This window comes from Haliotis rufescens, unplaced genomic scaffold, assembly GCF_023055435.1.
Source record: "Haliotis rufescens isolate VD_foot unplaced genomic scaffold, xgHalRufe1.0.p SCAF_23, whole genome shotgun sequence".
NCBI lineage: Eukaryota > Metazoa > Mollusca > Gastropoda > Lepetellida > Haliotidae > Haliotis > Haliotis rufescens.
In genome coordinates this window covers 7,688,158-7,706,810 of record NW_025963924.1, presented here as the reverse complement: position 1 = coordinate 7,706,810, position 18,653 = coordinate 7,688,158, and the positions used below count along the sequence as shown (strand labels likewise).

General features: G+C 40.4%; 1 protein-coding gene across 1 annotated transcript; it reads right to left on the bottom strand.

Moving 5' to 3' along the window:
- Positions 1–6,478: 6,478 nt before the first annotated feature.
- On the bottom strand, positions 6,479–17,742 carry LOC124151831 (mitochondrial carnitine/acylcarnitine carrier protein-like). The gene is made up of 8 exons (XM_046524479.2): positions 17,366–17,742; positions 16,364–16,456; positions 14,929–15,056; positions 14,403–14,493; positions 13,266–13,459; positions 10,520–10,629; positions 9,270–9,391; positions 6,479–8,809 (listed from the first exon to the last, which is right to left on the bottom strand). The coding sequence occupies exons 1-8, from the start codon at positions 17,447–17,449 to the stop codon at positions 8,756–8,758; spliced, it is 876 nt and encodes a 291-aa protein (XP_046380435.1). The 5' UTR covers positions 17,450–17,742; the 3' UTR covers positions 6,479–8,755.
- Positions 17,743–18,653: the final 911 nt, after the last annotated feature.

Genomic DNA, 18,653 nt, shown 5'->3' with positions numbered 1-18,653 from the left:
GACTAACGAGTCTATGCATAGTCCAATCAAAATGGCACATCGAAATCGAAATCCGGTTCGTAAACTGTTGTGCAGATTTCGGTCGATTGAAGGATTTGCACAACATGTGCACCGCCAACTCGTTGTCAACAGATATTTTATAAATCTTTTCATGTTTTTAATCAAGGTGCTCATGTGATTTGATGCACTTCTTGATGTAAGACTCGTTCTATCACAATATAGATCTTGGTTATCGATCAGATCGTCCTGACTGGGCGCCGCCATTTTGTTTGAAGCAAATTCAAGTGATTCAGAGTTGGAATCTGATTGTTCCATGAGAGAGGCTTTAAAGGGATATGACTTGTTATAGCCACTTCTGGCGCTACGATCAAGCCCAGGAATTCCAGCCTAGTTCGGGAAGGGTGGAAACTGGACTTTTAAAGTTAGTTAACTCTCTTGCCTCGGGAAGATGTATGATCCGTTTCCATTTTTGCCCTCCAGTTATCATTCTCAACTCCCTGGGGAGTAAACAACCCAAGCTGCCTACGGGCGCTAGCAGGTTTTCCGACTCACATATCAAGTATCCATTACCTGTTGGGTGAACAGAGGCACACTTGATCAAAGTCACTTGCCCAGGAGTGACATACTTTTTCACACTTGTGTTTCAGGTGTTTGAAAGTATTCGTGTTTTCACCATCTGGACCCACTTGCACAAAGAGATCTTAGCGCTAAGATGATCTTAACTCCCATACTTTAACATAGGCTTACAATAGTTGTAGCGCTAAGATCGCTTCGTGCAAGTGGGCCCTGGTCACCAACCATCGGATGAGTGGGTTCTTTTGAATGCACAGGGTGTATGTACTACTGTACACGAGGGGTAGTGACATTACTAAGGACCTGTAAACATTGTTTGTCTCAAGGCTGAGTATCAATCCGGTCAATAGCATGGTTGGTTGTTTAACGCGCACTCAGCAATATTCCAGCTACATGACAGTTGTTCGTGAGAGAACAAAGAGTATTAGTGTCTTGAGATAATTTAATCCGCTGCAATCGAAGAGAAATACACAAATGGGCTTTGGGATTGAGTTGTGATTGTGTTTTACCCATCATTACTTTGTTTTTCTTCGTGACTGGCATGCGAAATCAACGGCGACATGCAATCCTCTCCATAATAACCAACACAAGGGAGATAACTAAAAGTTAATTATAATGGACTACCGCACAAAAGAAATAATCAAATTAATGCTGGTCATTAACATAGCCACTCCCCTGACAGGGTCAAAAGCATTTGCTTCCATTAATAACCTAAATGTCCAAGTAAAGAAAATGATAATCAATAAACCTAGATGAATGTTCATAGGAAATCTGAGCTCTGTGTTCACTTTGTGCAAGTCCTACATCTAAGCGTCACTACACACAGATTCCTCCAGCACACACACCTTAGCCGCTGGTCTGATGTACTGACCATTTTTGGTTTGGACTTTCAAAGCTCGAACACGTCCATCAACATCAGCGTAAACCTCGACGATCCTTGCCAAATCCCAATGTCCTCTGGGTTTAGCTTCGTCGACCACCAGAACGAGATCTCCAACTGAAACATTCTGAGATTCTGATCCCCAACACCTTCTCACAGTGAGCTCCGGCAAATATTCCTTTTGCCAGCGCTTGTACACATGATCCGCAATGACTTGAGCCTGTCTCCACCGTCGTCTACTATTGATTTCGTTATCATGAAAAACATCAGGTGGAGTACAAACAGCAGCTCTCCCAAGAATAAAGTGATTCGGAGTAAGTGCCGTAAAGTCGCTTTGGCTGGTACTGTTGTAGGTCAGTGGCCTGCTGTTCAAGACAGCTTCAACCTCGATCAAGGCAACTCAAAGAACAGTTTCTCGAACACGGAGATTTTTCAGGACTGACCTCAAGGCGGCTTTGACAGAATGCACTAATCTTTCCCACGCTCCACCAAAGTGAGGACTGAGAGGGGGATTAAAATGCCATTCAATCTTCATCGGGGTGAGGTAGTCAGCAATTTTGGTTTGCTGGAGGTTCTGCAAACATTGATACAGTTCATTGTCTGCACCGCGGTCTGTAAATAATCCAGTCTGGACAAGACAATCCAGTGATTGACATCATGAGCATTGATACACGCAGTTGGGATAGCATGACATGCATCAACCAAGTCAGCAAGCATGACCACCCGATCCCTTTCGTCGCCTCTTAGGACAAGCTGAAGACCTATTCTACCCCGTTTCTATACAGGTCCGGTCAATAGCGGGATACGATCTCAGCACCTCATGCTTCCTAGCCTGGCATCTTGACCACTTGCCCACTCCGCCCCCTTACCCACATATTAACCATTGTGGCATGGATATCTTTGAAATTATTTCCTGCAACTCTCACCAAGCATTATCATTTTTGCTTCAAAACCGATTTTCTGGTATCATATCAAAAAAAATTGGTGATTACCTCATCCCTTGTACATGATGTCATTTTTTGTTGTTGTTTAAAGCCTCACTCAGCAATATATCAGCTATGTGACGGAGGTCTGTAAATAATCAAGTCTGGACCAGACATCATGAGCATCGATCTACACAATTGGCATCAACCAAGTCAGCGAGCCTGACCACACAATCCCGTAAGTTGCCTCTTCCGACTAACAGGATCGGGTGGTCAGGCTCGCTGACTTGGTTGATGCATGTCATCGATCCCAATTGCGTGGATCGACGCTTATGTTTTCAATCACTGGATTGTCTGGTCCAGACTCGATTATTTACAGACCGCCGTCATATAGCTGGAATATTGCCGAGTGCGGCTTTAAACAACAAACCAACCAACCAACCAAAATCTTCCGACAAGCATAGTCGCCTTTTACAGCAAGCATGGGTTGCTGAAGACCGGATCTTCACGGGTATCATGATGTCACCGAGATATTTTGCAAGTATAAATTATTTTATTTCAATAAATATATGTTGCCTTTTTTCAAGGAATCCTTAAAAAATATTCAAAAATACAACCAGTGGAACAAGCTATAGACACAAATACACACAACTCTGGGTCTCTTCGTGTGGCCAGATCGAAACTGAACGTTATTATCTCTGACCTCATCCATATCTAACAGAACAAAATGGAGATTGATGAATAGCAAAACATGACACTTAATGTGTTCAATCCTAAAATATGAATAAATAGCATACAGTACACTGCCGTCGAGGTAGATATACACAAAGTACTTCAGCTAAAAAAATATAAGTACTTATTCATCCTTGATTATCTAGTTATTAGGCTGTCCATAAAATTTCCCTCACCTAATACAATCCCACTTTTTACGTACACCATGCCATTCAAAGTTCGTCAGATTTGCGAAGAAACCAAGCAGTGTTCAGCATGGCATTGCCAAAAGAGGTCATGTGGTACAATTAACTTTATTTTTATAGATTTACAGTGAGTGAGTGAGTTGGGTTTAACGCCGCTTTTAACAATATTCCAGTTATATCACGGCGTGTCAGATTAATGTGGGAGGAAAGCCCGAAGTGATGCAGGTCTGAGACGTTTACCACTTTGGTGAAACCCACGAGCACGGGTATGGTGCTGACAAACCTAGAACCATAATCGGGGAGAACCGGGATTCGAACCCACAATCATAGGTTTCTGGCGTGCCCGAGGGATGCAACTCTGCACAGCGAATCGCGGCGCCTTAGACGACTGGGCCACCCGTGCCCCTTATAGATTTACAACCTACTAATAATATGATAAACTAAAAAGACAAAATACACGTACTCTCTCTCCACCCATACATTTAAGAAAGTCAAGAGAAACAAGAATATGTTTTTACTAGCCTTGTATCTCCCATCAATTATGACAAAGACCCGTGACCCCTTCGTTACCATAGCTTCATTTGGGAGGTGTCGTCACTATCTCAACCTCTTTGTTATCTAAGTAAGGATAAGATATATGGTTTAACAACCTCGTCATTACAATAAGGAGCGACGTTTCGGTGTAGGTTCTAACACCGTTATAAAGCAAGTGATGCTATCTTATCCTTACTTAGTACTCCAACTTCTAAATGCCTCTCAAAGAAGCTCTTCTTTATCAGTAAGTTTCCAAATTAATTTTACATACATTGGTGTAATTTGATTGGATAGCTATATTTATAACTTTGATAATAAGTGGGTCCAAGGTTTTAATGAAAATAGAATAGAGACACAATATACTTATAATTGAGGATGACTTTTGCTATGAATTATAATTTCGCTGAAATTAATGTTTCATGAAAAGTAACAATTTAAAGGCACTGGTACATATATAAGAAAGGTATTGAAACACAAAGAGATCTTACCGCTAAGATGATTGTAACTCTAATACTTTTAACATAGACTGACAATGACCATAGCGCTAAGATCATTTTCTGGAACAAGGCCCAGTTGATTGCACAGGGCGCTGGAACTCACCTTGTTCGATGTTAGCTCACCTGGTTTCATTAGCAAATATACCAGTAGAGTTGATACCGATACAATCCATTTCTCAAGAAAATATTTAATTTAAATTATTAAAGAAACACACTCCATTTCTGCATAAATATTGTAACACATTTTCAGAAACATATCTATTATGGTGTCGAGCTTAATTTATCAGGGTCAAGTCAAACTGCAAACTATTTATAGGATTACAAATCTTTTCAAACATGTTGATGAACACAGGACTATTTGAACAAAATTTCAGCGTAGTTTGGTAGAAGTAAAGAATATAAGCTGCTTATGACAATGGATGACAGGCAACATGCCAAGAACCATCTTCCCGAGGCAAGGGCAATAACTGACAATAAATGTTCAGTTTCCACCCTTGCCGAACTAGGCTGGCATTCCAGAGTTAGTTTGGCTGGACTTATGAACTAGGCCCTTGGTTTGCAAACATTGATTTCAACGTGCAGATCTCAGTCAACTGCAGGATTTGCAAAGCATGGCGTCGATAGATAGTTTGCAAATCTTTTCATGTTTTTAATCAAGGTGCTCAAGTGATTTGTTGCACTTCGAGGGGTAAGACCCATTTTTATTACAATTAACATCTTGATTATAGATCAGATCGTCTTGACTGGGTGCCCCTTTTTTGTTTGATGCAAATGCAAGTGATATGAGTGAAAAAATCTGATTGATCAATAGGAGGGACATAGAAGGATTTTAACTCGTAATAGACACTGGCGGCGCTACGACCGAGCCTGGAAATTCCAGCCTAGTTCAGCAAGGGTGGAAACTGGACTTTTACAGTCGGTCAACGCCTTTGCCTCGGAAAGATGGCTACGAACTAGCACCTGAGTCTTCAGATTAGACTACAACATGTCCACAAGCATGCGGCTATACTGAAAACATGAACAGAATCAGTACAGTGGGTGAAGGTTAGTAAGCAGTCAGCAGTATTCCAGCTATATCACTGCAGCCTTTAAATAATCAAGACTGGACCACGTAAACCAGTGATTGAAAGCATGAGCAACACATCTGCACTCGACATCAGTGCTTGCCGTTAGCAACATACCATGACATCCCTACCTGTCACATTTGTACAGACTCTTCTTACAGTGAGTGAGTGAGTTTGGTTTAACACCGCTTTTAACACTATTCCAGTTATATCACGGCATGTCAGATTAATGTGGGAGGAAAGCCCAAAGTGATGCAGGTCTCAGACATTTACCACTTCGGTGAAACCCACTAGCACGGGTATGGTACTGACAAACCTAGAAACATAATCGGGGGGGAACCGGGATTCGAACCCACAATCATAGGCTTCTGGCGTGCCCAAAGGACGCACCTCTGCACAGCAAATCGCGACGCCTTAGACGACTGGGCCACCCGTGCCCCCCTACTCTTCTTACAACAAGCATAGGACCATTGGACCAATGCTAGGTGGGAATCGCTCCCTATAAGGGAAGTTATTACAGGAATGAGTCTGCTGAACAAGCTGCATGACAAGATTCACAAGATGTCCTGCATCTGTATCACAGTCTCTGCCAGATACACATGGGGTACAGAGCAGCCACTTTGGTTTCTTAAGGCCAAAAACATTTATACTTGTGTTTCAGGTAACTGATCTGTGTTGGTAGTTTTAAAAAAAAATTTTTTTTATTATTTTGATAATGATGTTTAACACAGATGGCTCATTTCGGACTGATGGTCGTTGCAATGTTTGTAAGTCAAAATCGCTACAGCAACAATAACATGCAGAAACATTTGATTTTATTCCTAACGCTGAAAAGTGGTTTCTTGACAGCTGTCTGCAGGTGTGGTAACACATTTGGGCAGCAAATGAAACAATGGTTCGGGGGTGGTGGAGTGGTGGGGGGTGTTACCTGAAACAAAACTTTGGCTTTTTGGGCCTTAATAATAAAAAACAACTTTATCTGACACAATTTGTCAGAATCTTGCCAGATTTTTCTACTAAGGAATCAGGCCCTTTAATGCTACCATATTTCTCTAACCAGTTTCCAACACAACAGGTCAATACACATCAGTTATGTAAAAATCTTTATTTTCATCAAACTTCTGTATGCTTGACTGAAGTTCATGTTTAATAAAATGTACACATATTTTATTCTGTGGATTATTGGATGGACTTGATAATATATCAGTAAGAATTCTCTCCACAGTCGAACACTGCTTGAACAGATACAGGTATAATTCCTTTCACACATCCACTTCTCCACCATACACAAAAATCAGATACTACAGTGCAGTCCTACTATACAACATACAAACGACACACAGATAACACTGTGTAAAATAAATGTGCTGAATATTTGTGAATAATATGCAACAAGGGGCCTTATAATTATATTTAGTAGACCCACCGACCCCAAAAGAATCTGAAATTGTAAACATATTAAAATGATTTTTGACAAATTGATTTTGGCCGACCCTGTTTAACAATTACGTGAAATGGGAAAATCACCGCTGTGAGTAAAAATTCTAAATAACATGTACAAAATCTTTATTCTAAAAAAAACCCAATCAATTATCTTTCAGTATCTTGCCATGTTAAAACTCTTCTGTTTTTCGTTCATTAGAAGCAGTGCTAATCTGGAAGTTGAAATTATTTTTTCGACCATCCACATTGAATTTCAGGCCGAAATCTTTGTAAACCAACTGATAAAAATAAAAAGGCTGAAAGAGATCAGTAACAACTTGCAATACACCACTGAACCATTCTCTTCACTTTAAGGATAATCAGCACTCACTCACACGACATTGTCAGCCATAACCAAACACAAATGAATTGTAAGATGAATGGGAGTGGGTGCTGCAATCTGTTTGTAGACAAATCTTCCAGAAAGGGATTGGACCCCGTACGTATTCTGGACTTGTCACTGCACATGAATATGTAGACAGGTATCTGTTTTTCTCCATCCCACACTATTTGCTATTTGACTTCACAAAATGGGTACCACATTTAAAGATAGGGTTCATGGATGAACATCTTTATTACAATTAAGAGTGACATTTCAGTGTAGGTTCTTCTCCCGTTATTACGCAAGTGATAACCGACACCAAAACGTCGCTCTTAATTGTAATAAAGAAGTTGTTTATCCATAAATCCTATCCTTACTAATACTCCAACTTCTAAATGCTTATCAAAGAAGTTATTTAAATATTAAGTTGATCAATATTTAATAGAACAATTTCAAACAGTTTCTTTTCAATATTCTGCTGATCAAGCAGCTTCAGTTATCAATGAAAAAATGAACTTTAGGTGTTTTCAGATAATAAATAGAAAAAAAATATTCAAATCTTCTGCCACATTCCATCAAGACATAGTAATCATTATTTACCTCCCTTTAGACATGCTAGTGAGTATGGTTTTATGACACTTAAGCAATAATCCAGCAATTGTACCCATGGGGGGAATTGAACTTGGATCTTCTGAGTGCAAGCAAACGCTTCAACCACTAGGCTACTCTACCGCCCCTAGACAGGCTATAACATAACCATATGCTAAACACTAACCATATCACAGTGAGGCAAAACTTGCCTGGAGAAGAAATGTTCAAAAACTGAATATTCATAACACAACAGAAATGTCAATTTACAATTGCCTGTAAACTGGAAGGTGTGTTGTATGGGCGTTTGTTAGAGGAAATCAAGGGATAATAGCTTAACATCTTCCTGAGGCAAGAGCATCCACTAACCATTTTAAGAAAGTCTTGTTTCCACCCTTGCCACATCAAGCCCACTTTCCTGTGCTAAATATGATTGGACTATCACACATATCAACTGTCCAATCAGAGAACGTTTCACAATGTCAACATCCACGACTGGGACATCTTCGTATGAAAGTGATTTACCACTGCCTGTCTTTGATGAAACAAATATGTCCCCCCCCCCCCCAAATGACAAACGATTGCCTATGTGTTTGTGTCAGGGATGAAACCACAAACGTTTTCGTAATCTGATCGACTAGGTCGTCGCCGATGGTAGTCGCCATCTTTGTGAAGCTATACGAGATAAGCACAGCGATCTGATTGTGTTTTCCTTACAAGGGGCACAACTTGTGATCCACGCGAGGTGGCGCCAGGATCGAGCCTAAAAAGTGGCCTTGATGTGGCAAGGGTAGAAACTAGGCTTTGATATAGGCTAGCGGACACGCTTGCCTCAGGAAGATTAGGGCACAGTGAAGTCTGTGACAGACACATGGCGACAAGGTTCTGAGCATGACATCAAAGAATGAGGGCCCTGAGATGTGAGGAGGAGGAACTGGCATACGGGACATCACACATCTCTAGCTCTCCGCAGCATCAAAACATATAGTTCAGGAACTGCATCGCCTTCTCAAAACCAAAGAAACACATCTGAAATAGAAGAGTTTTTGTGTCAGAACGATTCAATTCCCTTTCCATATAGAATAATGACTGTAGAATATCTACAATGAGAATTCTGTAGAGTGAGTGAATTAATATGGTTCTTCCCTGATATAGCAATAGTCAAGCCATTCCCGGGAGGAGGATGCCAAGAATGTTATCATTTTTTTATTTGATCATAATTTTTTGTTAGTTGATGAAATTAGCAAAATTCTGTTGTTGTTTAAGCGGACTCAGCAATATTCCAGCTATATGACAGCAAATAATCATGACTGGACCAGGCAAACCAGTGATTGATCTGATGAGCAACGTTCAGGGAACAATGACACACAATCAACTGAGCTTGATCATCTTGTCCATTTAGTTACCTCGAAGAACAAGCTACTGGCTACCAATTCTAACCTGGAACCGGGGTGAAACTTTTAACAAAAGTCAATAATGTCCAACTTACAGCATTAGCTGGGAATGCCCTGATCAAGACGGGGGTGAAGCCCTTGTAGAGAGCCAGGACGCCTTCCTCCTTGACCATGTGTCGGAACACATCCCGGATCCCGTTGTACATACCGTGGGGAGCTGCAAGACAGGCAGGCCAGTCAAACTCAATTCAATCAACACAAATTCACAGATATTTATATGGAGATCAATAGTCAAGTCAGGATGGAAAGATCCACTTATACAGAGCTCCAGATAAGCTGCATATTTTTTAAATTACGCAAGATATATCACCATACATATTGTATTGTGACATTCCTATAAATGTAATCGTGATACATATTGTATTGTGACATTCCTATAAATGTAATCGTGATACATATTGTATTGTGACATTCCTATAATTGTGATCGTGATACATATTGTATTGTGACATTCCTATCGTGACACATATTGTATTGTGACATTCCTATAATTGTGATCCTGATACATATTGTATTGTGACATTCCTATAAATGTAATCGTGATACATATTGTATTGTGACATTCCTATAAATATGATCGTGATACATATTGTATTGTGGCATTCCTATAATTGTGATCGTGATACATATTGTATTGTGCATTCCTATCGTGACACATATTGTATTGTGACATTCCTATAAATGTAATCGTGATACATATTGTATTGTGACATTCCTATAATTGTGATCGTGATACATACTGTAGCAGTGAATGAGTGAGTGAGTTGTGTTTAACGCCACTTTTAACACTATTCCAGTTATATCACAGCTTGTCAGCTTAATGTGGGAGGAAAGCCCGAAGTGATGCAGGTCTCAGACGTTTACCACTTCGGTGAAACCCACAAGCACAGGCATGGTGCTGACAAACCTAGAAACATAATCGGGGCGAACCGGGACTCGAACCCACAAACATAGGTTTTTGGCATGTCCAAGGGACGCATCTCTGCACAGCGAATCGCGGTGTTTTAGATGACTGGGCCTCCTGTGCCCCCGCACATATTGTAGCAGGACATTCCTATAATTGTCATCATGATACATATGTAGAAGGACATTCCCTTAATTAGGTATGTATCATTGTATGGTTTGATGTTGATGTTAGTAATACTCCAGCAATATCATGACAGGGACATTAACAATGTTTTCACATATTCAAGCCACTGAACCCTTGAACTCCACTGTCACTACCAGACTCCACCTCCTCCCAGGTTCTACACAGTCCAAGAGTGGGGAAGACAGAACACTGTACCTGTCTGGAACCTGGACTTGAGCACATCTTGCGGCATGGCCACCATCCAGTTTGCGATCCCCGCCATTCCACCGGCAAACAGCAGCCTAGCTGCACCCAAGTCACTTGTACTGAAGACACAAGCACCACACATCAGTCTACAATACTCACAAGTCAACATGCACAATGTACTAATAACAGTGATGACAAGCTTTTAAAGGAATGTTACCATAGTTACTCCATCCATCTGCACTGCTTCAGATCATTTTGACACCCCCAAACTAGGAAAACACTTTGTTACTTTGCAAATTTTCCAGGAAAAACTTTGCATAATTGTTTGTTTGTTGTTTAACGCCACGCTCAGCAATATACCAGCTATATGACAGTGGCCTGTAAATATACAAATCCAGACCAGATGATCCATTGATTGGTGTTGTAAGCAATGATCCACACCATCAGGGGTATGATGACACAGAATCACCCAGATCTGGGGACCAATTCTAACCCAAAACACCACAGAGACTTTGCATACCGTATTTGACGTAATAAGCGCCCCGCTCTAATAAGCACCACAGCGATATTTGTTAATATATTGGCTAGTGAACAATCCCAATTAGCACCCCTTCCAATTGATCAATGTACACAAGACTTATTTATTTGTGTATAATACATGTGTTATTTGCATCCGTAATCATCAGAAATTATATTCTGGAAAAATATATCTCGCGTATATAAACATTTCAGGCTGTCAGCATAAACCACGAAATTTACGATCTTTCAACTCGATCTTTCACCAAAATTATATTCTAATAAGAGCCGCCTATTTCTAATTTTGAGAGCGCCCTGGGCGCTTATTATATCAAATACGGTAATATGGAATCTGTGATGGCTGTTATAATGAGGGTGATCTGTTGAACTTTACTAGTTACGTTATGGAATCCAGAAAGTAGGGACATCATGGTTTGAAAAATCTCGAACCAGTTTCTCGTCTTACAGAAACTGTTTCGTATCCGATTAACCATTTTCATAGCAAAATATACAAACCATCTAAAGTAAAAGCTACAACTGTCCAAACAAAACAATTCACTCCACATTACATCCTGACTGACAGTCATTGCATTACTCCTTGTTTTCATTTGCATAACAGCAAGTGATTATTATTAATATTGAACTTGGAAAACGAATACCGGTCTGCACATTCTTTAACTAGTTACGAATTCTAATCAAACCATCAACCAGTTATCAAGTAATCGTGAGTGAGTTTGGATTAACACTGCTTTGAACAGAATTCCAGTATGACATATATCTCAGCGTAATGGGGGAGGAAAGCCTGAAGTGATGCAGGTCTTAGACGTTTACCACTTTGGTGAATCCCACTAACCCATCATAGTTTTCTGGTGAGCTCCATCTTCCCGTGGCAAGAGCGTCCACTAACCTTTCTATCAAAGTCTTGTTTTCCCCCTTGCCACATCAAGCCCACTTTCCTGTGCTAAATATGATTGGTCTGTCCCACATATTGATAGTCAAATCAGAGAATGTTTCACAAAATCAACATCCACGTACGACTGGTACATCTCGTATGAAAGTGATTTACTGCTGCCTGTCTGTAGACATGTCTTTTTCATCTTTTAACACCCCCTTATCTGATCCACTTGGTCGTCGCCTATGGCAGTCGCCATCTTTGTGAAGCTATACAAGATAAGAATAGCGAATTGATTGGATATCGTGTTTTTATTAGAAGAGGCACAACTCGTGATCTACTTGAGGTGGCACCAGGGTCGAAGCAAGAAGAGTAGCCTTGATGTGGCAAGGGTAGAAACTAGGCTTTGATATAGGCTAGTGGACATGCTTGCCTCGGGAAGATGGATGAGCCCAAGGGATGCAAATTGTGGCTCCCTAGACAACCGGGCTACCTGTGACACACACCCCATCCCCCCTTACTCCCTCACTCAGTTGTGAAGGGCCACCAGAAAGAAATACCGAACTTATCATGTTACTTATAGCATGTATACTTCTATCATAACAAAGAGCTCTTTTCTTCCCCACCAATGGAGATGAACCATTTATCACATCTTACTTGTTATTCATGTTGAAATAGATACATTTATCAGGCCTCTTACGTCTAACGAACAACATTTAACCATGTATTCATGTGATGAACTTATTCATTCTTTTCTTACAAAGCCTAAATCCTTCTATGACAAGCCAGGTGTTAATCAGGTTATTATGCTTAAGAGGTGACAACAAGGTAGTTCGTTTACTGCTTACAGAACACACTTTTCCTCTTTTCTCTAACTTCAGTCTATTGATCAGGCATAAACCAGCTCTTAAGGTTTCAGTGACAAGATGATTCGTTTACTGTTTACAGAACACCTGACCCCAAGTTTACCCCTTAAGTCTTTCTCTCTGGTGTAAACCAGCCCCAAGTTTTAGTGACGAGAAGACTTGCTTACTGTTTACAGAACACCTGAGCCCAAGTTTACCCCTTAAGTCTTTCTCTCTGGTGTAAACCAGCCCCAAGTTTTAGTGACGAGAATACTTGCTTACTGTTTACAGAACACCTGACCCCAAGTTTACCCCTTAAGTCTTTCTCTCTGGTGTAAACCAGCCCCAAGTTTTAGTGACGAGAATACTTGTTTACTGTTTACAGAACACCTGACCCCAAGTTTACCCCTTAAGTCTTTCTCTCTGGTGTAAACCAGCTCCAAGTTTTAGTGACGAGAAGACTTGTTTATTGTTTACAAAGAACCTCCCTGTCTAGACTTACGTCTTTCCCTCTGGTGTGAGCACCCTCTTCAGCCACTCATAGCTCATGAAGTACATGCCAGTAGCGGGCACGTCCCTGCAGAGTGTGGCGAATGTGCCGCGGTATACGCCCCTGATCCCAGACTCCCTGTAAATCTGCTTCATACAGTCGATGGGGCCCTTGTACTTGGCCTCGCCGCCTTGTGCGTTCTGGATCTGTTCAACACATGGGACAACTGCAGTCAAGTCTCCATATTGTATTTGAGGAATAGAAATTGTAATTTACTAAATTCGCCCCCCTCCTTTTTTTGTGATTCATAATACCCTTTTCTATTTCTGAATAATTTGGGTCACCATTGCTGGAGACAATAACTTTGTTGGCAAAAGTAAAGGTGGATGGTGAAGGAGTGAGTGAGTGAGTATGGTTTTACGCCGCTTTTAGCAATATTCCAGCAGTATCACGGCGGGGGACACCAGAAATGGGCTTCACACATTGTACCCATGTCGGGAATCGAACCCGGTCTTCGGCATGACGAGCGAACGCTTTAACCACTAGGCTACCCGACCACCCCGGATGGTGAAGGAGAATGTGTTATGAGACTGCCTGTTCTTCCTATATATTTCCTATATTATAAATATTATTCCTCAAAATAAGCTGTCCTAGGAAGATCTTACTTTATTTTTGATAATACAATTTACATATATTCTCAATATACCGACCCATTTAGCTTGTATCGCAATACATTTGTTACATTTGTTTTGTTTCCTGGTGTACTAGTGTACCGATAATATCGAGCAGTCTCACTGTTTAGTATGCTTCGGATTTTCTAGGATTTCTTTAAAACATATAAACATTTAATGTATAAATCACTTAAAAAACTCAAATTCTCCATTTTTTGCAAGTCTAGAATTCTAGGATTGTTGAGTATATTAGTGAGTGATTATGGTTTTACGCCACTTTTAGCAATATTCCACCACTATCGAGGCGGGGGACACCAGAAATGGGCTTCACACATTGTACCCATGTCGGGAATTGAACCCGGGTCTTAGGCTACCCGACCGCCCTGTTGAGTATATTAAATAGCAACTCAAGTGTAACACCACACTAACAAATGGATTATAAATGAGAGAATTCAGACATTTGTTGTACATGACGTACCTGCAGCAGACACTTGATTCGCTCCCCCGGCGCCATGATGACAGTGGTCATCACTCCAGCCAACATACCAGCATTGAATGTCTGAATGTGCCTGTGTAGAGACAATATTCATCTACATAATAATTCACACCATGTTTCCGCATATACAAAAATGTCATCTCCTGATGAACAAAACCAAAGAAAGAGTGAGTGAGTGAGGTGTGTTTTAACGCCGCTTTTAACATTGTTCCAGTTATATCACGGCGTGTCAGCTTAATGTGGAATTGCTTATTGTCACTTTGTGAGAACAGGGTTAGAACTAAACTCAAATTCTTTACTCGCCTAGGTAAAGAAGAAATGATCCTGTAATGTTAAAACAATGGGGAAAGCTGGAAATTGTACTAGCCCACAAGAATTTGTACTAGCCCCGGGCTAGTGGGCTAGCGTTACTTTCTAACCCTGGAGAATATCTTAGATATTCAAATGGTGAGTTATTAAAAGCATATTATTATAGGTCTTTTTCATATTACAAATGTAAAGGACTTACGATAGTTCCTGGTTTGGAGTCTTCTGCTGCAAAGTCTTCCCCACGCCATATCCATAGAAGCATATGGCAAAGATCGGTGCAACGCCCGTGATGGGAGCTGCCATGCCCTTATACAGGCCCAGGACGCCCTGCCAATGTTGAACTTTTGTACAAATACATGCAGCTTATTTCTTGTTTATGTTACAGAATGTATCTGTAAATTAATCACAAGTCAAAGTTTGTGTCTGCAGTGTTAGAATTGTCGGGGTCCTTCAGGTTTGATGTGGAAGTTAGGGCCCCCTTTAAATATCAAACTTCACCATGTTGGCTACATCATACATTCAACTTACATGTACAACAGGGATTTATATATACATATATGTATATAAAAACTTGCAACTGATTCCTTGGCAGTTGACTGACTAAACAAGCAAAACATTGTCCTGAATGGGAACAGGGCACGCCCACTATCAGACATCTTCCCGAGGTAAGGGAGTTAACTGACTATAAAAGTCCACTTTCCACCCTTGCCGAACTAGGCTTGAATTCCCGAGTTACAATTTGGCTGGACTATGCATAGTCCAATCAAAATCTTGTAACAAAATAGGCATCCAGTTCATTTGATTGGACACTAGGAGGGATATAGAAGGGACATAATTCGTAATCATGTAGTGGTGGTGGCACTAGGATCAAGCCTGAAAGTTCTGGACTAGTTCGGCAGGGGTTGAAACTGGACTATTATAGTCAGTTAACACCCTTGTCTCGGGAAGATTACTATCAGACTACTGTTTCTTGATTGGTTGACAATGCAATGGGCAGGGCTTGTGTTGCATTACTGCTCTGAACGATGATGCTGATATCAATTATCAACCGCAGATTTACACTGTATGCACATAAGTTTTTACATCTATACCTCCATCAAAGCGAAAAAATGTTGACATGACTCTCGGTAATAAGTTTTGTGGCCCCAGGCATTAAAATGGGGGTTCCTGGGTGACCACTGTACCAACAGGGAAAAATTACAAATGTTGTGTGATGCCTTATTCTAATTAAAGAAAAATAATTCTTGTTTGAATTGAAACATTGAATGAGTACCAGTTTTCAAAATTAAAGATGGAAATGAATAAGTCATTGTCATATTTCTTATGTCAAAGTTTATAATTTAGGGGGTCCTTTGATTAAAGTAACATGGCAGCAAACCCCACAGACCTTTGAACCCTGCTGTACAGCACTAAACTAGTCGGGGAGTCCAAAGTCCAGTCCATGAACATGACACAGTGATTAAGGTACTTCAAACACATCGACTGAGAAAACAGTCATGGCTCTTTGCATCATTTTCAGAATATGTTCTTAAATGCGATTATACATAGATATTTAAGTACTACAAGGACTGTTCGCTGAGCTTACTTAACAGAATTTCACTACCGCGTACAAGGGGCTAAAGTCGCAAACTGACCTCTTGCCTAATTGTCTTCATGGCACAGTCAAATGTGCCCTTGTATAATGGAGACTGTCCTGGTTCAGGTTTTGGCATCGTCTGAAGTCGCACCTGCAAAAAAAAATCATTGATCAATTATAATCTGAAGGGGCATGGTGGATTTCAGTCTGTTTAGGTGTGCAAATTGTTCGTGAACAAATGTACCATTTACTGAAATGGCATAAAGCTACTCTGTTAAAGTGTGCTGCTTGACTTTTCATTGGAGTGGCATCAACCTCAAACATGAGTATTACTGCTAGGGCTGGGACGTGTCCAAATTTATTACTCGGGTACCCACACCCCTATTACTCGACCCTACCCGGGTACCCGCTGTTGGTGTCAAGAGATAGGTACAAAATGTCCGATTGGGAATCGTTTCACAGTAGCCCTGGCAGAATGTATTTAGATACACATAGAAAACGATGTGGTCATGCTGAACAACACTGAAGTTGACTGAAGTTTTAGCTTTGTTCAAACATATATAAGTCAGAAGGAACGTGTTCATAGTCATGAAGAAATGCGAACATTAGAGACTTAAAATTGTCGGCTAACCATGTAGTTATCATGGTTATATGGTGATTTTTTGTCATGAAACAATATATCACTTGACTAACCACGGGTCCGGGTAGTCCTGTGGATACCCGGTTCCTACTCAGTACCCACACGACCCGAGTTACCCGTCCAAGCCGTAATCACTGTTGTATGTATGCTTTAAACAGATATGAATTTTATAAAACATATTTATATTAAAATTACAATTAAGTTCCATTTCACGTTTAAATGAAACAATGTTTCTATTATTTTTGTTGTTGCTTTTTGCTCTCTCTTTTTCAACCAATGTGAGATCTTAACTGTACTTTTTGGAGACAAAATTATTTCTTTGGCAATGTCGAGTACAACTGAAATACAGCTGACATCTGTAGAGTCCAAAGTCCAACGGACAAACATATCCCTTAGGATGTTACACTTGCACATACAAACCTTGATGGTGTCTAGGGGATGGCCAGTTGCAACACAGCATACTCCTCCAACTCCACCAGCCACAAAGTTCTTTACGCTTTCCATGTTGTCTTATCTGTTGGCCTCACACTCACGAAATGGTAAATACCACGACTGTAAACTCCGCAACAGAACTGTGCTTTCTCCGTTCTTCCCTGGCGTTGCAGTAGTGAAGCAAGGCAAGTGAACTTTAGCCTCTCGTTGATTATGCAAGTCACGGACGACTGGTTTGGGGTTTATGCGTTATGTCCGAACATGTGACTTGACCGATGCTGAGAACCAGTTCTGCTCGCCTGCTCAAGCGAAATGCAAGCCGGTTTGGGAGACAGTTTACAGTTATCTGCCCTCTGCAAGAGTTGTCGTTCTTGAAATACGGCGCTCTAACCGGTACTGTTACTCGGATACGCAAACGCATCTATGAGCTCTTATCACTTCAATAATAATATTTGTAACATGAGTGTAAAATGTTGCTTGGCTAGTGAAAGGGTTCGATACTCAGCACAACTATATGTATCAATTCGGATGATAAATAATTGTCAAAGGGCCTTAGAAGGAATTATGTTCTTTGCCATTTCGTGCTAATAGATGGAATGTCTTAAAGCACCTTACATTTATATTTTTTATCGTTATAATTCAGTCATTCAGTTTCACAGACTGACAATTATTATGCGTATAATTTACGTGGAACTTATTGATATAATCGCACATGGCACAAGAAGTAATTAGAGAAACTAGCGTTTGTATTACCAATTTCAGGAATGGTAACTTTCCATTACCAGATAATACATACGCACCACTCACAGCGAGTAACACGTGACCCACTTCACACGACAGCTGACCGTTGTCGCCTTGTAGAATTTTGTCACCTGCAGTAATGTTTTAAGAAAGTGTTTTAGGTCAGTACAACGTGCAACTTTCTTTTACTAAAAGATATATGATTATCAAATAGAACGAGAAAGTGATATTCCAAATTTACATGCATTGAAAAAATGATATTACGTATATACTTGCATTTATAGCAGAATAATGGATTTCGTTAGGTTTGTCTTAACATTTAGTTTAAAAACACGTAATGTGTGTACCTGTTCTTATCGGATCCGTCGCTATATGGCTGAAATGCCGAAGCGACGTTAAATGTTTACTCACTCACTTACCGGATCCACTGACGAACACGTGTGAAGTTATTGAATGAGCATCCGTTTGATTTAAATGTTTGTTTGCGTTTGTGGGTTAAAAAGCTAGTTCCTTCTTCATCTGTATCAAACAAACT